General features: G+C 40.3%; 2 protein-coding genes across 5 annotated transcripts; both read left to right on the forward strand.

The window, feature by feature from the left end:
* Positions 1 to 4,452: 4,452 nt before the first annotated feature.
* On the forward strand, positions 4,453 to 8,218 carry LOC102080507 (coxsackievirus and adenovirus receptor homolog). The gene is made up of 4 exons (XM_019349494.2): positions 4,453 to 4,537; positions 5,143 to 6,169; positions 6,286 to 6,397; positions 7,580 to 8,218. Exons 2-4 carry the CDS (start codon positions 5,168 to 5,170, stop codon positions 7,591 to 7,593), a joined length of 1,128 nt encoding a protein of 375 aa, XP_019205039.1. The 5' UTR covers positions 4,453 to 4,537; positions 5,143 to 5,167; the 3' UTR covers positions 7,594 to 8,218.
* A 2,324-nt stretch (positions 8,219 to 10,542) lies between these two features.
* LOC112841628 (uncharacterized) lies at positions 10,543 to 13,783 on the forward strand. 4 transcript variants are annotated; one of them, XM_025900335.1, is made up of 5 exons: positions 10,543 to 10,832; positions 10,951 to 11,017; positions 11,516 to 11,552; positions 11,770 to 11,873; positions 13,163 to 13,783. In XM_025900335.1, the coding sequence occupies exons 4-5, from the start codon at positions 11,813 to 11,815 to the stop codon at positions 13,723 to 13,725; spliced, it is 624 nt and encodes a 207-aa protein (XP_025756120.1). In that variant the 5' UTR covers positions 10,543 to 10,832; positions 10,951 to 11,017; positions 11,516 to 11,552; positions 11,770 to 11,812; the 3' UTR covers positions 13,726 to 13,783. The 4 variants fall into 4 exon arrangements, with proteins under 4 accessions (XP_025756120.1, XP_025756110.1, XP_025756115.1 ...); XM_025900325.1 differs by having other exon boundaries at positions 11,516 to 11,873; XM_025900330.1 differs by lacking the exon at positions 11,516 to 11,552.
* Positions 13,784 to 18,222: the final 4,439 nt, after the last annotated feature.

Raw genomic sequence — 18,222 nt, forward strand, 5'->3', positions numbered from 1 at the left:
TCATGCATGTTCTGACAAATTCTTTTGCTGAAGTTTCGAAATTTAGAGTGTAAAAGTGTTTTGGAGATTATATCTCCTATCCCTCCTGTTGACGCATGGAGAGTAACTCCATGTGTCACTAAGGCTGCTGTTTCGTGTAGAGATTTTGGAAGTATTATCCTATACTGCTGATTCACTGCTGATTTACTGTGAGTGAGTTACACTGTTTCACGACATTTCATACTGCCGAGTTATGAAGAGAATATTGTATTCAGAGAGTAGGGGCCTCTCTCTTTTTTTTTTTTGTGATAGTAAAGAGAACAGAGCACATGCCACGGGAGCGTCACCCCACCCTTGGTGGAAGCAGAAAAACAGGGAGCCAAGGTCATAACTCAGGCTCACAAAGAGTCAGAAAGAATGTGAATACTTAGTTTTGTGGCTGTGGCGCATTTTGTATAGCTTTTTTTCTTTGTTTAGTAGCTTTCTGCCTTCACCTGAGGGTGTGCCCTAAGCATGTGACTTCAGGTCTCCATAATTGGAGTTTATTTAAAGATAAATAAGATGATTTCATATATTGCTCGCAGATCATGCACTAGACGATATGTTGCAGTATTAGCCTGCTTCAACACTTAAACAAAACATCACTCTTTGTTTTATTATTATTATTATCCTGTCTCAAAACAGAAAATGAAATTGTAGTTGTTCTTGGCTGAGAAACACAAAACCTCTTAGTTTCTTGTTTTGAAAAAAAAAAAAAAAAAAAAGTTTTAATCTCTCAGCCTTGTCACATAAAACAAAACAGATAACCCAGCTCTCAGCTGGCTCTGGACTTATCATCATCAAGGACACATGGTGAGAGCTACTTCAGAAGTTACAGTACTCATCACTCAAGCAACATTTCAAAAAACAAAAGAAACAAAAAACAAAACTCAGCACACTACACAGAGAACAACAACAAGACATAACTGAAGATGTTGTTCTTGTTTGTTCTCCTTGAATTTTAGGATAAAGTTATTACATCTGCATTAGTAAATCATATGCCTAATCATTCTGTGCCACTGTGATCCACAAGTATGATCACAGATTTATTCATTTTTCAAACCAACAAAACAAAAAACAAAGACAAAAAACAAATTGCCGATGGCATGAAGGCTTTACACACATGAGTCAAGACACAGAAAGAAAAGAAAAAGCTGCTACCAGAAACAGAGCAGAAGTGTGAGGAAAAAACTGAGCTCACAGACAGCTGCATGTGTGACCTTTAATATGCAGCTTCTGCTCTAAAAAACAAATAAAAATGTGTAACTTGCTCATCAGCTTGGTAGTGTCCACATATTTAATTCATTTTATTCAGCTTCTCAAACCGGTAGCTTTAGCTGTTGTATACAGGGTTTGGCTTATTAGTTGTTAGTATAGGTTTGCTCTTCATCTTTACAAAGTCTCATCTAAGATGACAGGTTTACAAGCAGGTCAAGTGTCTCTATGCACCTGATTAGTGTAGTTATTTCCTTATTTTCTTCATCTCCTATATCATTGTACTGAGTTTGAGCAAACCTTAAGCTTGAATCAGACTACTTTTAACAATCTTCCACCTCGCATCATAACTGACTGAGGTGCCTCTTCCTATTAATAGTATGTCATTATTAATGTTATCGTTGTATTGTTTTTCCTTTTTTATAACAGCAATAGTATATCACAATACACTACTTTACTACTAATATACAATAGTATATTAGTTTATATTTTATTATGTATCCATCAAAGGCCTGTGTGAACCTGCAGCTTCACACCTTCCCAAGCTGGAGACATTTTCCTTGGCTGAACAATGACACAGCCTTAATATGCCTTATGCATCTCTCTTTTTTATTTGATATTTTTTGTGTGAATTATCTGGTTTCACGCATCCTATTCATTCAGCTTGGTTGTCTTCCCAATTTTGTTTCATTGCTTTAATTTAAGTTAACCTTAATTTAACCTTTTGTTTATTCCACTTCATTCCTCTTTCCATGCTTTAAAATATTACAACTCTTGTGTATGCTTTGATTTCTTTTTAGCTTCCTTTTCAGTATTTATTTCTGCTTGGAGGGTTTCTTATAATTTAGTTAATGCATTTTCCCTCCCACGTGGGACATTTAGGTTTTCTTTGGATTTCTCCATCTATATGCACTAATTTGTCCGGCGCCTGGACATTTCTTTTCTAGCCACTGCTCGTCAGCAGTGAGTTTTGTTGTTTTATTTCCCATTTTCTTATTTGTTTTATATGTTTATTTCTACTTATTTTATTTCTTTCTTTATGTATTTAGCGCTTAGTAATACACACACACACCTGCGGCGCTTTCACTGGCACGAGAACAGAGAGAGGTGGCTGACACGCCCTTCTACTTTCAAGCTATTCTTGAAAGCGGTGTCACCTTTACGTGATAAAACACGACCTTCCTCTCGATTCACCAGTACTTCAGCAACCGACAGTAAACAAATCAGTGGAATAGTTCAGCCTCCTTATTGTGCTGTAGAAATCAACTTATTCCACCAAAAAAGACAATAAAAGACAGACAGTTTTAACGCGCGTTCACGCTACCAGCCTCTTAAGGCGAGCGTACTGCTTCCAGCCACTGTGGGCGAGCTAGGCCTATTTTACCCTTTCGGGGAGCTACCAGTCACTTATGACGAGCTCAATCTTTATTTTAGTGCTTCCAACCCTCTGCGGGCGAGCTGACTACCAGTCCTCAAGACGAGCTTAATGCTTCCAGTCTCTCTTGGACGAGTCTATTTCTTTTAAGTTTCGTTTTCGTTTTTGCGCAAACCTTTATTATCTCAAAGTAGTCTGTCTTACCTTGGCGCTGGTTTCTTGAGATGCACCTGATCAGCCCCCGACGGTGCGGACCGCTTGTAAAACGTTGATCAAGACCCGAATTCACGCTCTTGGGTTTTATCACACACCTAGTGCGTGAGCTGCCGGCAGACTTCAACGTGGGCTTCTCGCACCGACGGGACCTGGTGAGGCGCCTTCTGTGAGAGCTGCTTTAAATAGGCCGTCTCATCCGGTTTCGAAGGACCAAGAAATGTTAAGGGAAAATCTCCCAAATAGAAGGCTGCCAAAGTAAAACAGAGACACAGTGAGACAATATAATCAATCACATGTACATGGGGTGAACGTCTCTAATGAGAGTCACACAGTACTCTTCTTTATTGCAGTTTATATAGGCATGTAGGTTACACAGCAGACGGAGGCAGTCTCCGCCTGTTCTCAGAGTATAGATTGCTTAACTGACAAATGCATATCTTACTAAACATTCTGTCCGTACTATACTAAACGTCTGCTTAAGTGGCATTTTCCGTTGCTCTTTGCACAGGAACTTGTCTTCACAGGCATTTGATAAGCATAGGCAAGGTTTCATGTTTTATCAGGGTGAATTGTCATTCAGAGTTTACACAATCACAAGCAAAGCATATTTGAATAATAAACAAAATCTTTTCACAATAGGTGAAATCAAGTAGCCAATTTTATTTTTTGACGCGTGGACATCGTGGACATACAGTACTGCACTTCAGAGTCACACTGCTAGCGATCGATGCAGTGATTCTGTACTGTACAGGAGAGACGTCACGGAGGAGATAGTCTGCAGCGATCAGGACGCAGGACACAATGTGACGTAAAAATAAGCATGAAAACTTGCACTAAAAAATCCGCGAAACAACGAGGTGAAAGGTGAACAGCATTATAGCGAGGGACCACTGTAATTTTGAAGGTAAGTCACAACATACCCTTCGTAAATACTAATGTATAGAAACCCTTACCAGCAATCGTTCATTTTTTTGTGTGGCTTTTTTTCACGGTTTGTTAACATGCTGTGTAGGTGTGTACTTGACCAGCTGATATCGACATAACTGGGAAACATCTGGTTTGACTATTGTTCACCTGTAGTTTGAATGCTGAACATTTGCCTGTTTAAATCACAAGAACAGTCACTATAAAGAGATGTGCTTCTGAATGTGGACGATGTGTCTTCTGCTGCAGTAATGCAGTTCTGCTTGTGTTGAGTGACGTAAACAACTGATCGATCTAAACTCTTTAAACGTCAAAATTGATCATTAGATTTTTTTATGACACAACAGTGGTGAGTGTTCCCACCTTCTGCTCTTTGTAACTTAACGCGATCTTTCCGTTTTCGAGTTTTGGACATGATTTTGGAGTATATCTTCGCAGTAGTGATTGACCGCAAAGTAAAGCTACCGGAAATGTACAACCCTGCATCCGGTCTCAAACCAGGAAGTTAGCATTTTCTCGTGCACAGGGTCAATTTCTTTTTATTTATATTATTTATTGCTGGTTAGCAAGTAGCAAAATAGTACATTACCGCCACCAACTGGTGTGGAGTGTCAGAGCTGGTGCCTTGAGTTCATCTTCCATGATTCTCTCACAACACCCATCCCCCAGCTTGTGCTCTAGCATATGACATAGTCTCTTCTGATTAGCTGCTGTCAAGGGCGGCAAAATTTTTTTTCTGGCCATCACCTCCAGTCTTCAAATTTCATCACACTGGCAGCTCACTTCGAGGTAAGAGTTAAAACTAGATGTTATTTGTGATGATTTCTGTTTAAGTCCTATTTGAATGCTTCATTTTAGTCTGTGATTATTTGCTACAGTGCTGTTTTGGTGCTAGGTTTTAAAGCCTTTTTTTTTTCTTTGTTTTTTTTTTTTTTTAAACTGTTATTTAGAGTGAAATTTGTGAGCTAGAGTTAGGAAATAGAAGGAACTACAGCTGAAAGTCGTGAAAACAAAGTTATCCATTTTGTGTTCAATTGTAAGCAAAAATCCACTTTGACCGTATAAGACCCTTTACAGTAAAAACTCAAATGGTGTATTTTTACAACACAACTCCATTATTGTAGAAACCATGCTACTGTCTTTAGGTCTCTGTAGAATGGTCCCTTTTCTATTTGCCATAAGTAAATCATGTAATTTAAAATGACACATGAAAGATGCTAATTTTAACAGTACAGTATTTCCATGTGAAATTTTTATTTTGTTATGCCATAGAAGTATCTCATTTGAAATAAAAACCAAACAAACTTGTTTTGAGTGAAAAACTCCTCAAACATAATCAATGACAACAATAATAATAAATAATAATAGCAATTTACTCATCCTTTCCTTTACAGTTCAATTCAGGCAGTGAACCACAGAATGATCTTTCAACAAAAGAACTGCTGCATCTCATCTATGCCATTGAGATCAAGATATTTCAACACAAAGTTTGTGCTATGGATTTTGATCTTCATGGGAATATTTGACCCCCTTATCAAAGACTCTGTCTGTGCTCTAGAAATAACCTCACACATAAAAAACTATTATGTGGCTAGAGATTCCAGTGTGACCCTTAACTGCAAGTTTGTCCTTGAATCTGAGAACTTGGGATATACGGAAATAGAGTGGAACATTGTGCCTTCAGATAGACAGCAGGATGACGAGATCATTATCTGGTATACTGGAGGTGTGTTATACAGTAATCTATATGAGCCGTTAAAGAATAGGGTCCACTTTGCCTCTCCTGATCCCCAAGATGGTGATGCCTCAATGAGAATCCTTGACCTGAAGCTGACAGATATGGGAACTTACCAATGCAAGGTGAAAAGGTTGCCTGAGTTTGGGATGAAAAACTTTAACCTGTTCGTAATGGAGAGGCCAAGTACACCAGTATGCTACATAGATGGTGAAGAAGTGGAAGGAAACAGTCTTAGGATGAGATGTAGATCCTCACAAGGTACTCCACCTCTGAATTACAACTGGTCTAAGGCAAGCGGAAACAAGATGTTGCCTCAAACTGCCTTTGTTGACACTACAGCTGGTGACTTGTATTTACGCAAGATCACAGAGAGTGACACTGGAACCTACAGGTGTGTGGTTGTAAGCCTTGTTGGTATGGAAGAGTGTGAGGTTACACTCAGCTCACCCTTACGTCATACAACACAACAGACCATCAACAATGGAACTACAGCGGCAATTGTTACCAGTGTAATTGTGATGATCATCCTTGTCATCGCTGTCATTATCTGCTACCGCAGAAAAAAGAATGAAGGAGTATTTGGCAATGAAATATTGATGGATGAACTCCCTCCTCATACATGGCTATCAATTAAGAGTCATAACCTGGGGCCTGGATCTTTGAAAAGCACCCATAGCGCAAAGGTGAGAAATGTTAATATATAGCACCAATTCATAACTGAATGCTTACCATTGTACAACATATGGTCTGTTTAACTTTAACTCATAATTGTCTAATTAAGTTATGTATATTTCAAAAGGATCTTATGGCAGTGTATGAAAACATGGATGCAGGGTTCATGTATAAGGAGAAAGCGAATAACTTCATGTTCACTGAGGAGAAGGATCTTATGAGTAACGAAAATACATCAAGTGAGTGTCATGTGAAACACTGAGTTTTGTTTACAATTCATGATGTGGTAACCTGGACACTTGGAATGTACCAGTGCTGAAAACCTGAGCCATTTCGCATTTTGGTGAAAAAGTAAGTGACATTTCTACCTATGGGTCACTTAAACTAAAAAAATTAAATCAAAAACGAAACAACCTTTTTATCTTTAGATGTGGCTCTTCCCATTAAAAAAGTCATAACATTACAACCATGAGATGTGGTGCAACGAACCATGGTGCTATGGAATGTGGTGAAGCACCAGTGAGTATTAACGAACTGGCTGTCTAATTAAGTTGTATATTTTTTCAAAAAGATGTTATAGGAGTTTATCAAAACATAGATGCACAGTTCATGTATTAGGACAAAGGCAATCAGTTCATTCACTGTGGCAAATATTAGCGAACTTAGTGTACATTACATTTATATATTAAAAGATACAGTAACAGTGCACCATGTAAATCCCAATAATACAGAACACAATCCATTTTATATAGGTATCTAAAAACAAAAACCAGAATGCAAATTCTTTATTTTTTTCAAGCAAAAGCCCATGAAGAAGGATGTGTCAGTAACTGACATCAGCAATCCTGATGAGAAGGCCCCTGAAAACAATGAGGTTCAGTACAGTCCATGTAGTGTTTGGGTTATACTTGTTCTGAATCAAGGCCTTGAGGGCCATTAGCACTCCTCATTTTTCCTGCAGTAGCCAGAATCTATAATCCATGAAAATCAAGTGAAAGCAATCTGTTATTCTGTATTATAGTAATCCTGAAACAAGGCATTCAGCTGAGAAGAGTATTAATGATCAGTGGCTTTATCATATGGTTTGTTTTTGGTTTTGTTTTTTTGTTTCCCTTCCAAGGCAAGACACATGGATTTCACTGGTTTAAAGGGAAAAAGATGCCAGAAAGAAATCTCAATTGTCAGGGTATTGGGGAATAGAAACTCTTCTGTGCTGTTGTCATACCAAATTACATAATGAACACTTAATTTTGAAGATTTGTGGATCTTGATACATTTCACTGAACTTTAATGAGCAGATCCTGCTTACTTTCAGAGATACATTGAGGACCCACTGATTTACATGTGAACATGTTGTGTTATATTTAAAAATGACCTTATGTCCTAAATATTCAAAAACAATTTTCACTTTTGTGTTATAGCCAAAAGAGGATGACTCAGTCACAGTGGATGACCAAGAAATGCAACTTCCACAACCCTGAGGACAAGCAAATAGTTCATACCGCTTTTGAGGAAAAAATGTTTCCTGTTCTACTTTTCACTTTTTGAGTCATCCAAGACATCCAACTGCCACATCCTTGAGAGCAAATATGTTTTTACTGCTGTTCTTTCTGGTTTACTGGTCTGTTACAAACAATGTTTAAAGATTGAAGAATGAGTAACAAAAGAGGATTAGCATAGGCATGGCCAAAAGTTTAGGGAGTGGCACAAAGCCTATTTATTTTTTTCATTCAGTCGCCATTTCAGTTTTACTTAAATGATTTTTACATACTTATGTGATCTAGTGAAGAACAATGACAACTGCAGAGAAATAAAAATGTAGTTTTCCTTTTGGCCACCACTGCACTTGACAAATCCATGAGGATAAACAAAGTTCATTCTGTTTTTAAATGAATAAATCAAAGTACTTGCTGATAGCTGTGTACTAAATGTTCAAATAAAACAAAGAAATTTCAGATATGTGAACTGTTTAATTGTGTTTCTTTTAAAGCGCAAATAAACACTGATTAAAAACACTGATTTGGCAAGTTCTTTTTGGAAATCATTCCAGTGATTGTAAGAAGCACATGAGTAGTTCTTTAGGAAATGCGTAAGTATTTAGGATATGGATAGAATGACCCAGCATTGCAAGTGCAGTAAAGACATGGTGGTTGTTATGACCCCAAAACACCAAAATCATGTTGGATATGACACAACAACAGGGTCTTGTATTGAGAAATTGGGTTCAATGATGAGATGTTGGGTTAAACCTTGACGCAGAAAGTGGCGGCGACTGAGCAGGTCTGCGGGCAGTGGCGTGGAAACGGTTCAGGAGGCCGCCCATGACGGCGAGGTTGTCCAGATGTGAATATGGAAGAGCAGGCCATGCTGGACGTGGACAGGCAAAACCAGATGCCGGTGTGACATCCACATGTGAAGGAGCTGAACCAGATGTCAGCATGACAGCCGCAGGCGCTAGAGCTGGATCAGATGGCGGCGTGGCAGCCACAGGAGGTGGAGCAGTTGGTGGCACTGCTGGCAATGGTGGTGAAGCATGAGGTTGCTGAATGGACTCACCAGAGCCGTCAGCTGATGCGAAGACGTGCTGGCCGGGCTCTCCAGAAGCCCCAGCTGACGTGGCATGATGCTGGCCGGGCTCTCCTGAACCCTCAGCTGGCGCAGATGCAGGCACAGGATGGCTGAATGAGCTTATGTATAAGATTACAAATAGATATACCTTCATTTCTAACAAACCACATACAAGGACTTGCTTACAGAGATGCTTTTGCATTGTACCACTTTAAGTACCAATTTTTGACATTTACCTTTTAATTGATCTGCAGGAATATACATTATCATATGTCATGGTCACATTAGGGCATTCTAAAGTGTATTTGTGTCTGGTATTGTCAAGGTCTGGATGAGTCACGGCAATTTTCTACAGTGCCTGCTCCAATCCTTGGGGTGGAGCATTCAGTGCTCGGCCTGGGTAAGAAGGACATCTTTTGGAAGGCCATCTTCGCCGTATACGAAGAGTAAACATCCAACATCGACTATGCAGACCCTTCATTGCAGAAATAATACCTGCTCCATTTTCAATTGAGAGGATGTTGGCTTCCCATTTACAAGCTGCAAATTGCTAAAGAGCTGCAAAAGTCATGCGAGTTACTCTTTAGTGGCCAGCAAAACATGCGATGACCCCTTCCTTCACCTCAAATGATTATCACTGAGTCCCCTCCAGCCAAATGTACGTGCCCTGAATTGCACTAATTCTTTTCAACGTAGGGATGAAATCTGCCTGCATATTAATCGCCCAATTGCCGTGTATCTGCGCCAAAAAAGAGAGGCATTTGAAGGACGCAACGCTCGGCCTGGGTAAGAAGGACATCTTTTGGAAGGCCATCTTTGCCGTATACGAAGAGTAAACACCCAACATAGACTATGCAGACCCTTCATTGCAGACAATAATACCTGCTCCATTTTCAGTTGAGAGGATGTTGGCTTTTGTTACATAAGCATGCCTCGTGTGTCCTTCCACTTTTTTTCCCTTGTCATTTCTCGCCTCCTTTGGATTTTTTTTTTGTCTCTTATTCAGTCATTCCCTCACAATTTATATAATCCTCTTACCCAACTGTCCTCCTTCCTCTTCTTTTCCCCTTCAATCTCTCTCACCGTTCATCAATATCGCACATCCAGACCATACCTTTTAAGATAGAGTTGATCCGCTACCTCATGAGCGGCTATGTGAACGGCAAAGTGCTCGACACGCTGTCCGAGCACGGCAACTTCCTGGCGTCCTCTGCTCTGGCCAGTCTGGAGGACGAGGCTGACCAGCTCTCTCACTTCCCCTTCCTCCCAGTGGCCAGTGACCCTGTGCTAACTGTCCCCAAGCATCATGGTTGGTACAGTGGGCTCTGTTGTAGCTAATGAGCCAGACATTTGATGCTGGTGCTGTAGTGATTACAGTAGTGCTGTGCTCTTATAGTGCTCTGTGGCTGCAGGTGGTAGCACGGTAAAGCTCTGCTGTGGTTATGAGTGCTGCACCTTGCTGCAGGTGCGGTTGGTTCGGTCACCATGTCCTCCTGTTGCTTAGAAACTGTCCTGAGGAGACAACTTCAGTTTCAATGACATATCATTCACACCAAAGAAGACGTGAATAGAGCAGTTTTCAAGTGTAATAACATTCCTTTCGATCATATTGAGTATAGACGAATGCAACTGTGAGCTTTAGCGATTAGCCCATTTCAACAGGACCGTGATCCTGATGTGTGAGACAGCAGGGTGCAGCCACTGGTGGTGTAATCTGTGATTTACTTCCTCCTAACATTTCAGTATGCTTCCAGTATCTATCCTGTGATTACTGGCTCTTTAGACAGATTTAATAGAAGTGTGTGAGCTACTGGCTCAGTATAAAGGGTCAGAAGTGTTTTCACATCACCTATCGATCCTCCATTTAGTCACCCAAAGTAAATACTCCTCACTTTTATTCATCTTCTCTTAAATTCAGACAAATTCCAGCTTGATAACATTGAGCGTGTGTGTGTGTGTGTGTGTGGTGTGTGTGTGTGCGTGTGTGCGCCAGTTCCAGCCACCAAGTTGAATGAACACCATCACCAAATCCAACCTGGGTCAGTGTGTCAGCAAGTACGACCTGCTGGTCTGGTTTGAGATCAGCGAGCTGGAGCCCACTGGAGAGTGAGTATCCACCTGGAGTGTTATATTCACGCACAAGCTTTAAAGGGACCATAAAAATTATCTCCACGGAGAATATTATAAGTTGGGATATTGTGTCACCTCCTTCCTCCATGCACAGGTGCATCCCAGCAATCGTGGATCACAGTGGAGGCCTGCCCTGCCATGGTACCTACCTGCTGCACCAGGTACAGGATTGGTGCACATGTTGTTTTCTTATTACTCACACAGTGGTAACTGCTTCCTTTGTACACAGTTGAATCTCTTCAGTAGTAATATACCTACAGCTTTTTTGCCCCCCCCGCATCCCACCAGTTTTTCCACCTTCTAAAAAACACATATTCACACATAGCCACACTATCACTGTAACAACTCCCAATGTTCCTTTAATGCAGATAGTCCTATAATTATCTACTAGTCACAAACACACATCACACATTTTACTTTTTCTTTAGTGCTCTGAAACACACAGGGGGTGATAGTTTCAAACAGAATACCACAAACAGCAGGTATTCCTGCTCTGATACATCTAAAACTTCAGATTCTTAATTCTGCAACAGTTAGACAGAGGGGGCTTACAGTTAGACCCCCTACAGTCAGCAGAAGAGGTCATCCTTATCAAGAGCATCTCAACTGTACTTCCATAGTTTCCATTACAAACAGTGTCCTTTATCTTATCATGTCAGAGGTCAACTGAAACCAGGTCCAGCGGAGCCACCAAAGGTTTTTCACCTTTTATCTATCCATTACACTTTCTACTGACCATCCGATCCTCCAAACAGGTTTCACCTTTTGTTTACACCCCCCACACCTTTATCTCTGCATCTCAGAGGACAACTGAAACCATGGCCAACCCCGGGGGGGGGTAATGACACCACCTAGTGGTCTGGTCTAACCCTTATACATATAAAGACTCTTTCATCATTTGGAACATCAACAGAGTGACCTAAGGAACACAGACACCTCTAACTAAGGAGTGCAGGATGACGTCGGCATCAACCATGACGAACAGCCAGAACATCGGCCAAGCCACAGAAGCTCTAGGTACATGTACAGGTGTATGTACCCGATGCCCTCATCGTAAAAAGCAACGCTGTGAAAACGTCATAGATGGGTCTAAATTTAAGTTAGAATAGCAAGGCAGTAATAGGTATGTGTATACCGTTAAATATAACAGCGGAGCAGTTATACTTCGCGTAGATTGTGGTGAGGGAGTGTTTGGGGGGAGTCACAAGTCATGTTTGCGCTGTCTTAGACAATGTAGACATCCCAGAGATGCTGTATGTTTCCCAGTGGAACAGTCCAACAGGCCCTGAGCTTTACAGGGCGAGGCTGATCGTTTTAACCATAGACCCGATGACTTTATTATTCTCAGGGTATGTGATGACAGGGAAAGTCTTGTTGGTGCCCGAGGGGTTGAAAACTGGAGGTTAAATCCTTACCCTCTGAGCATAGAAGAGCCGCACTACATGGTTTAAGGATATGGTTTGTTTTATACAGTGGCATAAATATGTGTGCGTGTGTGTGTGTGTGTGTATCTATGTGTCAGGATCCAAGCGGCCAGGAACACACAGGCACAAATGTAATCTTCAAAAAAATGGGTTTTATTATACCCCAAAAAGGACAAGAGGATTACAAAAATTCAAAATAACAAAAATAAGCTTTTTTAAGAACCAAGTGGGCCCATAAAAGAGGTTAACTTAACAGAACTTTACTCAAAAGAGGTTAACTTAACAGAACTTTACTCAAAAGTCACTTAACAAAAACATAACTCAAGAAACTGACCTGCCCAAATGAGAAACAGCTCCGGTTATATAGCAAATGAATAAACCATTATATACACCAAAGGTGAAAACTAAAGAGATAACAGCTAACCATCATTCAAGAATAACCCCATTCCCCCTGCATGATCACAATTGATGGTCCAGTCCACTTTATTGGCTTCTGCATTTAAACCAGCTCCACCCACAGCCTCCTCTTTCAGCCAAACCAGGAGGTCAGGTAACTCAGAAAGAGCAGAAATATTATCAATATAACATACCTATATAAAACAACAAACAATGCAAAGCAGGGTCTATGCCACCATTTGGACTATAGCTTAGTGCTGTCATGCATTACAGGTAAACTCAAAATAACAAATTAGTTAACTTATGATCACAGAAGCTTTAGAGCATAACGTAAACATAAGACAAAAGACCAAATGAATATTACCTAAGTATCTTAATTGTGTGGTTGCATGCAACAAAATATGAAATCTTTTTATTGTTCCCATTTTCAGAGCAAGACACACTATGCAACAAAATATGAAATCTTTTTATTGTTCCCATTTTCAGAGCAAGACATGCAAGCGTGGGACCTCTCAGACTCGCCAGACTCCCCACCGCCTGCGCTGCTAATCCAGACCCCACCAACTCCACCCCCTTCTCCACAGATGCTGCAGGATCCTACAGGATCAGGTCTGTGTGAGGAAACCATTATTGACATCAAGCTTGCAACCCATCACCTGGTGATGTTGGCATTAAACGCCTTTCTACAGGAAACATGCTACGGATGTCGAACAGCTCAACCCAGTCAGGTGCAACACAGCTGTTTGCTCGAACTGCCCGAGTATTACTTTGACATCTACTACGACGATGTGATGCTGAGGCTCAAGACATTCCGATTCATCCCCGCCATACGCCTGTTTGTACGCACATACACAAACGACGGGACTAAAACACAATTCAGCAGGATTGCAGAACACACCATGACTGAACTGAGATCATCACAACATATAGTATGTGCAATTAACGACAATATTGCACAGCTGCTAGAAGCAAGTCGTTATGCCCATCGTGTTAAACCAGCCATGCTTCGCATGATTGGTAACTACTGGGCTGGGAGACACCTGGTTTAATGTATGTTGTTCAGTATTCATTGTCTGTGTGAATGAAATAAAAAGACATGTCAACACCAACATCTTAGTCATTTGCGGTTGACTTTGCTTATACAATAGAGAAAAGCAATAATACATCGTGTTTCTCTGCTCCAAGACATCGCTGGGCCTTTCACACGGTAAGCATGTCTGTTATACCCAGCGCATAAATGTCTGTATGTCAGTGCTGATTATACAAACCCTGTTTAAAATGTGACACATATGTTGTCCAAAAACAAATCCTCTAAATTTGCAAAGTTACTGATTTAAAAATATATTTTCGAATTTTTAGTTGCATGACAAACATACGATAGACTCTTGAGCGTATTTATTTATATAGCTACATTCACAATGGTACAACCATGCTAAATAAAAGATGTCCAAGCACCAAAGCACTCTAATGCAAGCCTCTAAACTGTATGTTTGATAAGTGCATAAGCTGTACCTCTACCTCTACAGCTGAAAACAGTTTGTATCCGCACTCTGAGGGTCTGCTGAATTGTTTTTAATATGGCACTTTTTGACGAACTGCAGATGATGAATTCCTCTTTATTGGACATAGTGTCCTTAAGCTATTGTTGCTCATACTTACCGAGTTCCCTAGCTACTTTACTATGTCAGTAAACTTTTTGAAAAGGAAGGTGTTGTAGATTTAAAGAAACATCCTAATTGAAGCAAAGGCACAAAATTGGAATGAATTTTATGTGACTGTGCATATTAAAGCCAACAACAAGTGAAAATCCAAAACCGACTCCAATCCTTTGTATTAATGATCTCCCCCTCTCTCTCTCTGTGTGTGTGTGTGTGTGTGTGTGTGTGTGAGAGTGTGAGAGAGAGAGTATGCGTGCCCTCACAGAAGGAAGGTCACAGCAGGAGTTTTTTCAAACACATTTCCAATCATTTTTTACAAGAAGTGTAGCTCATACATTGGTATAAATGTATTCTTTGCGATACTTTATAAATATGAAACTCTAAAGATTTTGAGTTCATGCACATTGTGAAACAAGAATCTAAATATTTTGTGTCACAATGATTTCTATAAAAAAAACATGTTTATGGGGATAATGTAACAAATCTTTTGCGGGCCCTATTAATGATCAATGGTAATTGAAGAGGAAGCTGAACCCTGGCTCTGAACATTTTCATGACAAGTGACAGCGCAGACATCTACTAATGAGAGAACATGTTTTATCATCATAAACAATGTGATATGCAGCATTTTTAAAGTGTCACTTCAGTAACGTTGACTCATGTTTTTAATAGATGACTTTAAAACACTAAACTCTAATTTCTGTGGTTTATTTTAAGTTTACAGAATATAACATGTGGTAAGACGATAAGTTTTACTTCTCACAGGTCGTGTTATGTGTATCTATTCATCATGTATGCTACTTTGCTCTGTGGCCTGTAAAATGTTTCATTGTGTTCCTGAAATAAACCAGACTTTCATCGTCTGCATCTTTTACTGTTTTTCTGCTTTTGTTCACTCCAAGTTTGACAAACCCACAGATATCCAGAGTTAACTTGCTAACAATGTGGAGCAGTCTCAGTGTATTTAGCTGCTTTTTTCCCTAAACACAACCAACTGAGAGAAACGCTTGTAGTCCTCACTTTGGTCATTTTGAACGCTGAAGGAGATTTGTTCCATAGACACCTTATACTAGTGTTTCCTGCACTTAATCCATCACTACTATGTTCTATTAAAATTCAGATTCCTTTATAGTTTGCAGTGAAATTTGTTAAACCATTGCTTAATGTGACAGAAGTACACGTCACTCTTTACTAACACATTTGTAAATAAGTTTATTGCTGAACGACACAGCTAGCAGTCTCACTCACTCTCTAGGTTTTTGAAGTTTTGTGTGTAATGCTTTCGTCTATCAGACCTTACCTTTTTCTCCCCAGTATCACAACAGTACGACTCCTAAAGTACGGATCAGTAAACAACCAATGATTCTAAAGCCAGAACAGAAAGATACAGTTGGACGATGCATGATTGCGTTTTTATGATGCATAGTAAAACTACCCCCTCTTCTTCTTCTCTGTGTTGTTGTTGTTCGTGTGTGTGTGTGTGTGTGTGTGCCTTAGAAGTCAAATAATACATTAGCCACACTTAAAAAACAAAAAAAATTTGAATTTCATTTAGAACTGAGATTCTAAGTTGTAAGCAGAAATCTTATGCTCAGCCACAAACGTGTTTCCCCACTTTCACAATGCTGAGGTGTCAAATCCACAACCCCCAACAAATGGTTTGTTACACGCGGGTGTGAAGGGCAAGCTTTACTTACACAGCCTCACACACAGTAGATTTTTAAAGTTTTTGGGTACAGGGGTTTAGCCACAGATGTAACTTCTACTTTTGATAAAGATCACTCCACATGTTTATTTCTTAAGAAATTAAGCATCTTTATTAAGCTCTTATTTATACATGTCTACACAATAATAGACACCATGTGCTCTGTGACATTATAGTCTTCTACTGCTGCCTCCAGCGGTTTGCATTTTAAACTCCCAGCCTTTCAGGTTGTTATGAACGACTTATATTTCTAACATTTTGTGATATAAAAGTGAACCATGTGGGTTTTTTTTTAAATTTTCTGTGTGATGGGATGACTTAAGACACGAGTTATTTAAACAATTCTAAATGAAAGTGTGATGGCCATAGTACTTTATGCTGGGCCAAATATGTTAAGGATAATGTTTATCAATGTAAAATTGCAAAGAACCTTTGGATAGATTATAACATTTTGTAAACAGTTACCTCAGAACCTGTACTGTCAGCCCTATGTATGTAAGGTGAAACTTTCCACAGTACTTCCACTTAAGTAACTAAACACATAAAGTCACCCTTACCAATAATCCACTGCTCCTTGAAAAAAGTAGCACAAACAGACAACTGACTCAGCAATGATAAGTAGAGCTATCCGAGGATGAGACTCAAGCGGATGAAAATTAAAAGTTTTGGTTTTTGTGGCTCGGAAAATTAAAGAAAGTATGTTTAATAATTCAACAAGACCTACACTTTCAACACATGTACATTCAAAATTTGGATCAGACTAACATCGCTGTTGTTCAATAGTTTTTTAGCCTCTCTCAAAATTCATTTTATGACCTTTATATACACGTTGTCACTGTGTTTTTGTACTACCAGCTGTGAGGGCTCTGCTTTTGCTTTGAGCAGTCTGTTTTTATTTTTTCTCGTGAGTGTGTTTTCCAGACGAGTTCCTCGTCAGTTTGATTTTGTTATCACAAACTTTGTGTGAAGTTCACAACAGAGGTAAAGAGATTTAAACACACCAGTTTAAGGAGTCTGTCCTGCAAGCATAATCAAACAGCTACAAGGCTTTGCAGATTGTTATTTAAATATTTGAACTCTCACCTACACATGAGTAACTACTGCTTGTGTGTGTGCGCCTCGACCTCAGCATTCACTCTGTCTATAAGGACAGAGGCCAACTCTTCATGTGTGCAATAACCTAACTGAAACCATACATGTAATATGTTGAATAAATGTTCTAATCAAATGCCACTATTCAAAGCTTAATAAAAGAATATAAATGAATAAAGGATCATGATGAATAACATGGTATATGTGTTTTGTAAGCGTGTGCGGCCTTCTACGCTCTACGTCACTTCACTCAATAGATCAGCCAGACATCCCGCTGACTGTAGCTTTTAACCCTTACTGACTTGAGCACAACTCCATAATAAGCATCAAGCAGCAATATGTATAAAGATGATCATGGTTACACCTGCAATGAAAGATTATATGATTATACTAACACCTGTAAATAGAAGATTAACATGAGGTTATAACAATCACTGTAATACAAACGTTAATGTAATGTCAATAGCTTCAATAAATGCTTTAATGCAATGCTTATTATATGATTCTGATGCAATGATGAAATAACAGTAAAATACCCCCTCTCATGATGTAGACGAAGCAGGTCCGGGGGTCGCCCACGGCGGCGATGACGTCCAGTCAGCGGCCTGGAAGGTGGCCGCTGACACCAAACCAGGCATGGACGACATTTAGCAGGCTGAACCGGATGTGGACGAGGCAGTGGCTTGGCAGAAGCAGAGGCCGCACCAGGCGGTGGCTTGGCAGAAGCAGAGGCCGCACCAGGCGGTGGCTTGGCAGAAGCAGAGGCCGCACCAGGCGGTGGCTTGGCAGAAGCAGAGGCCGCACCAGGCGGTGGCTTGGCAGAAGCTGAAGCAGAGGCCGCACCAGGCGGTGGCTTGGCAGAAGCTGAAGCAGAGGCTGGACCAGGCGAGACAGAAGCTGAAGCAGAGGCCGGACCAGGCGAGGCAGAAGCTGAAGCAGACGCTGGACCAGGCGACGGCACGGGAGTTGCTGGTGGTGGCTGAACGGACTCCGAGCCATCAGCAGACACAGAGAGGTGCTGTATGGGTGCTCCGGGCCTTCCAGCGGACGTGGCATGAGGCTGGTGCGGTTCTTCTGAACCCCCAGCTGAC

This window comes from Oreochromis niloticus, linkage group LG3 (assembly GCF_001858045.2).
Source record: "Oreochromis niloticus isolate F11D_XX linkage group LG3, O_niloticus_UMD_NMBU, whole genome shotgun sequence".
NCBI lineage: Eukaryota > Metazoa > Chordata > Actinopteri > Cichliformes > Cichlidae > Oreochromis > Oreochromis niloticus.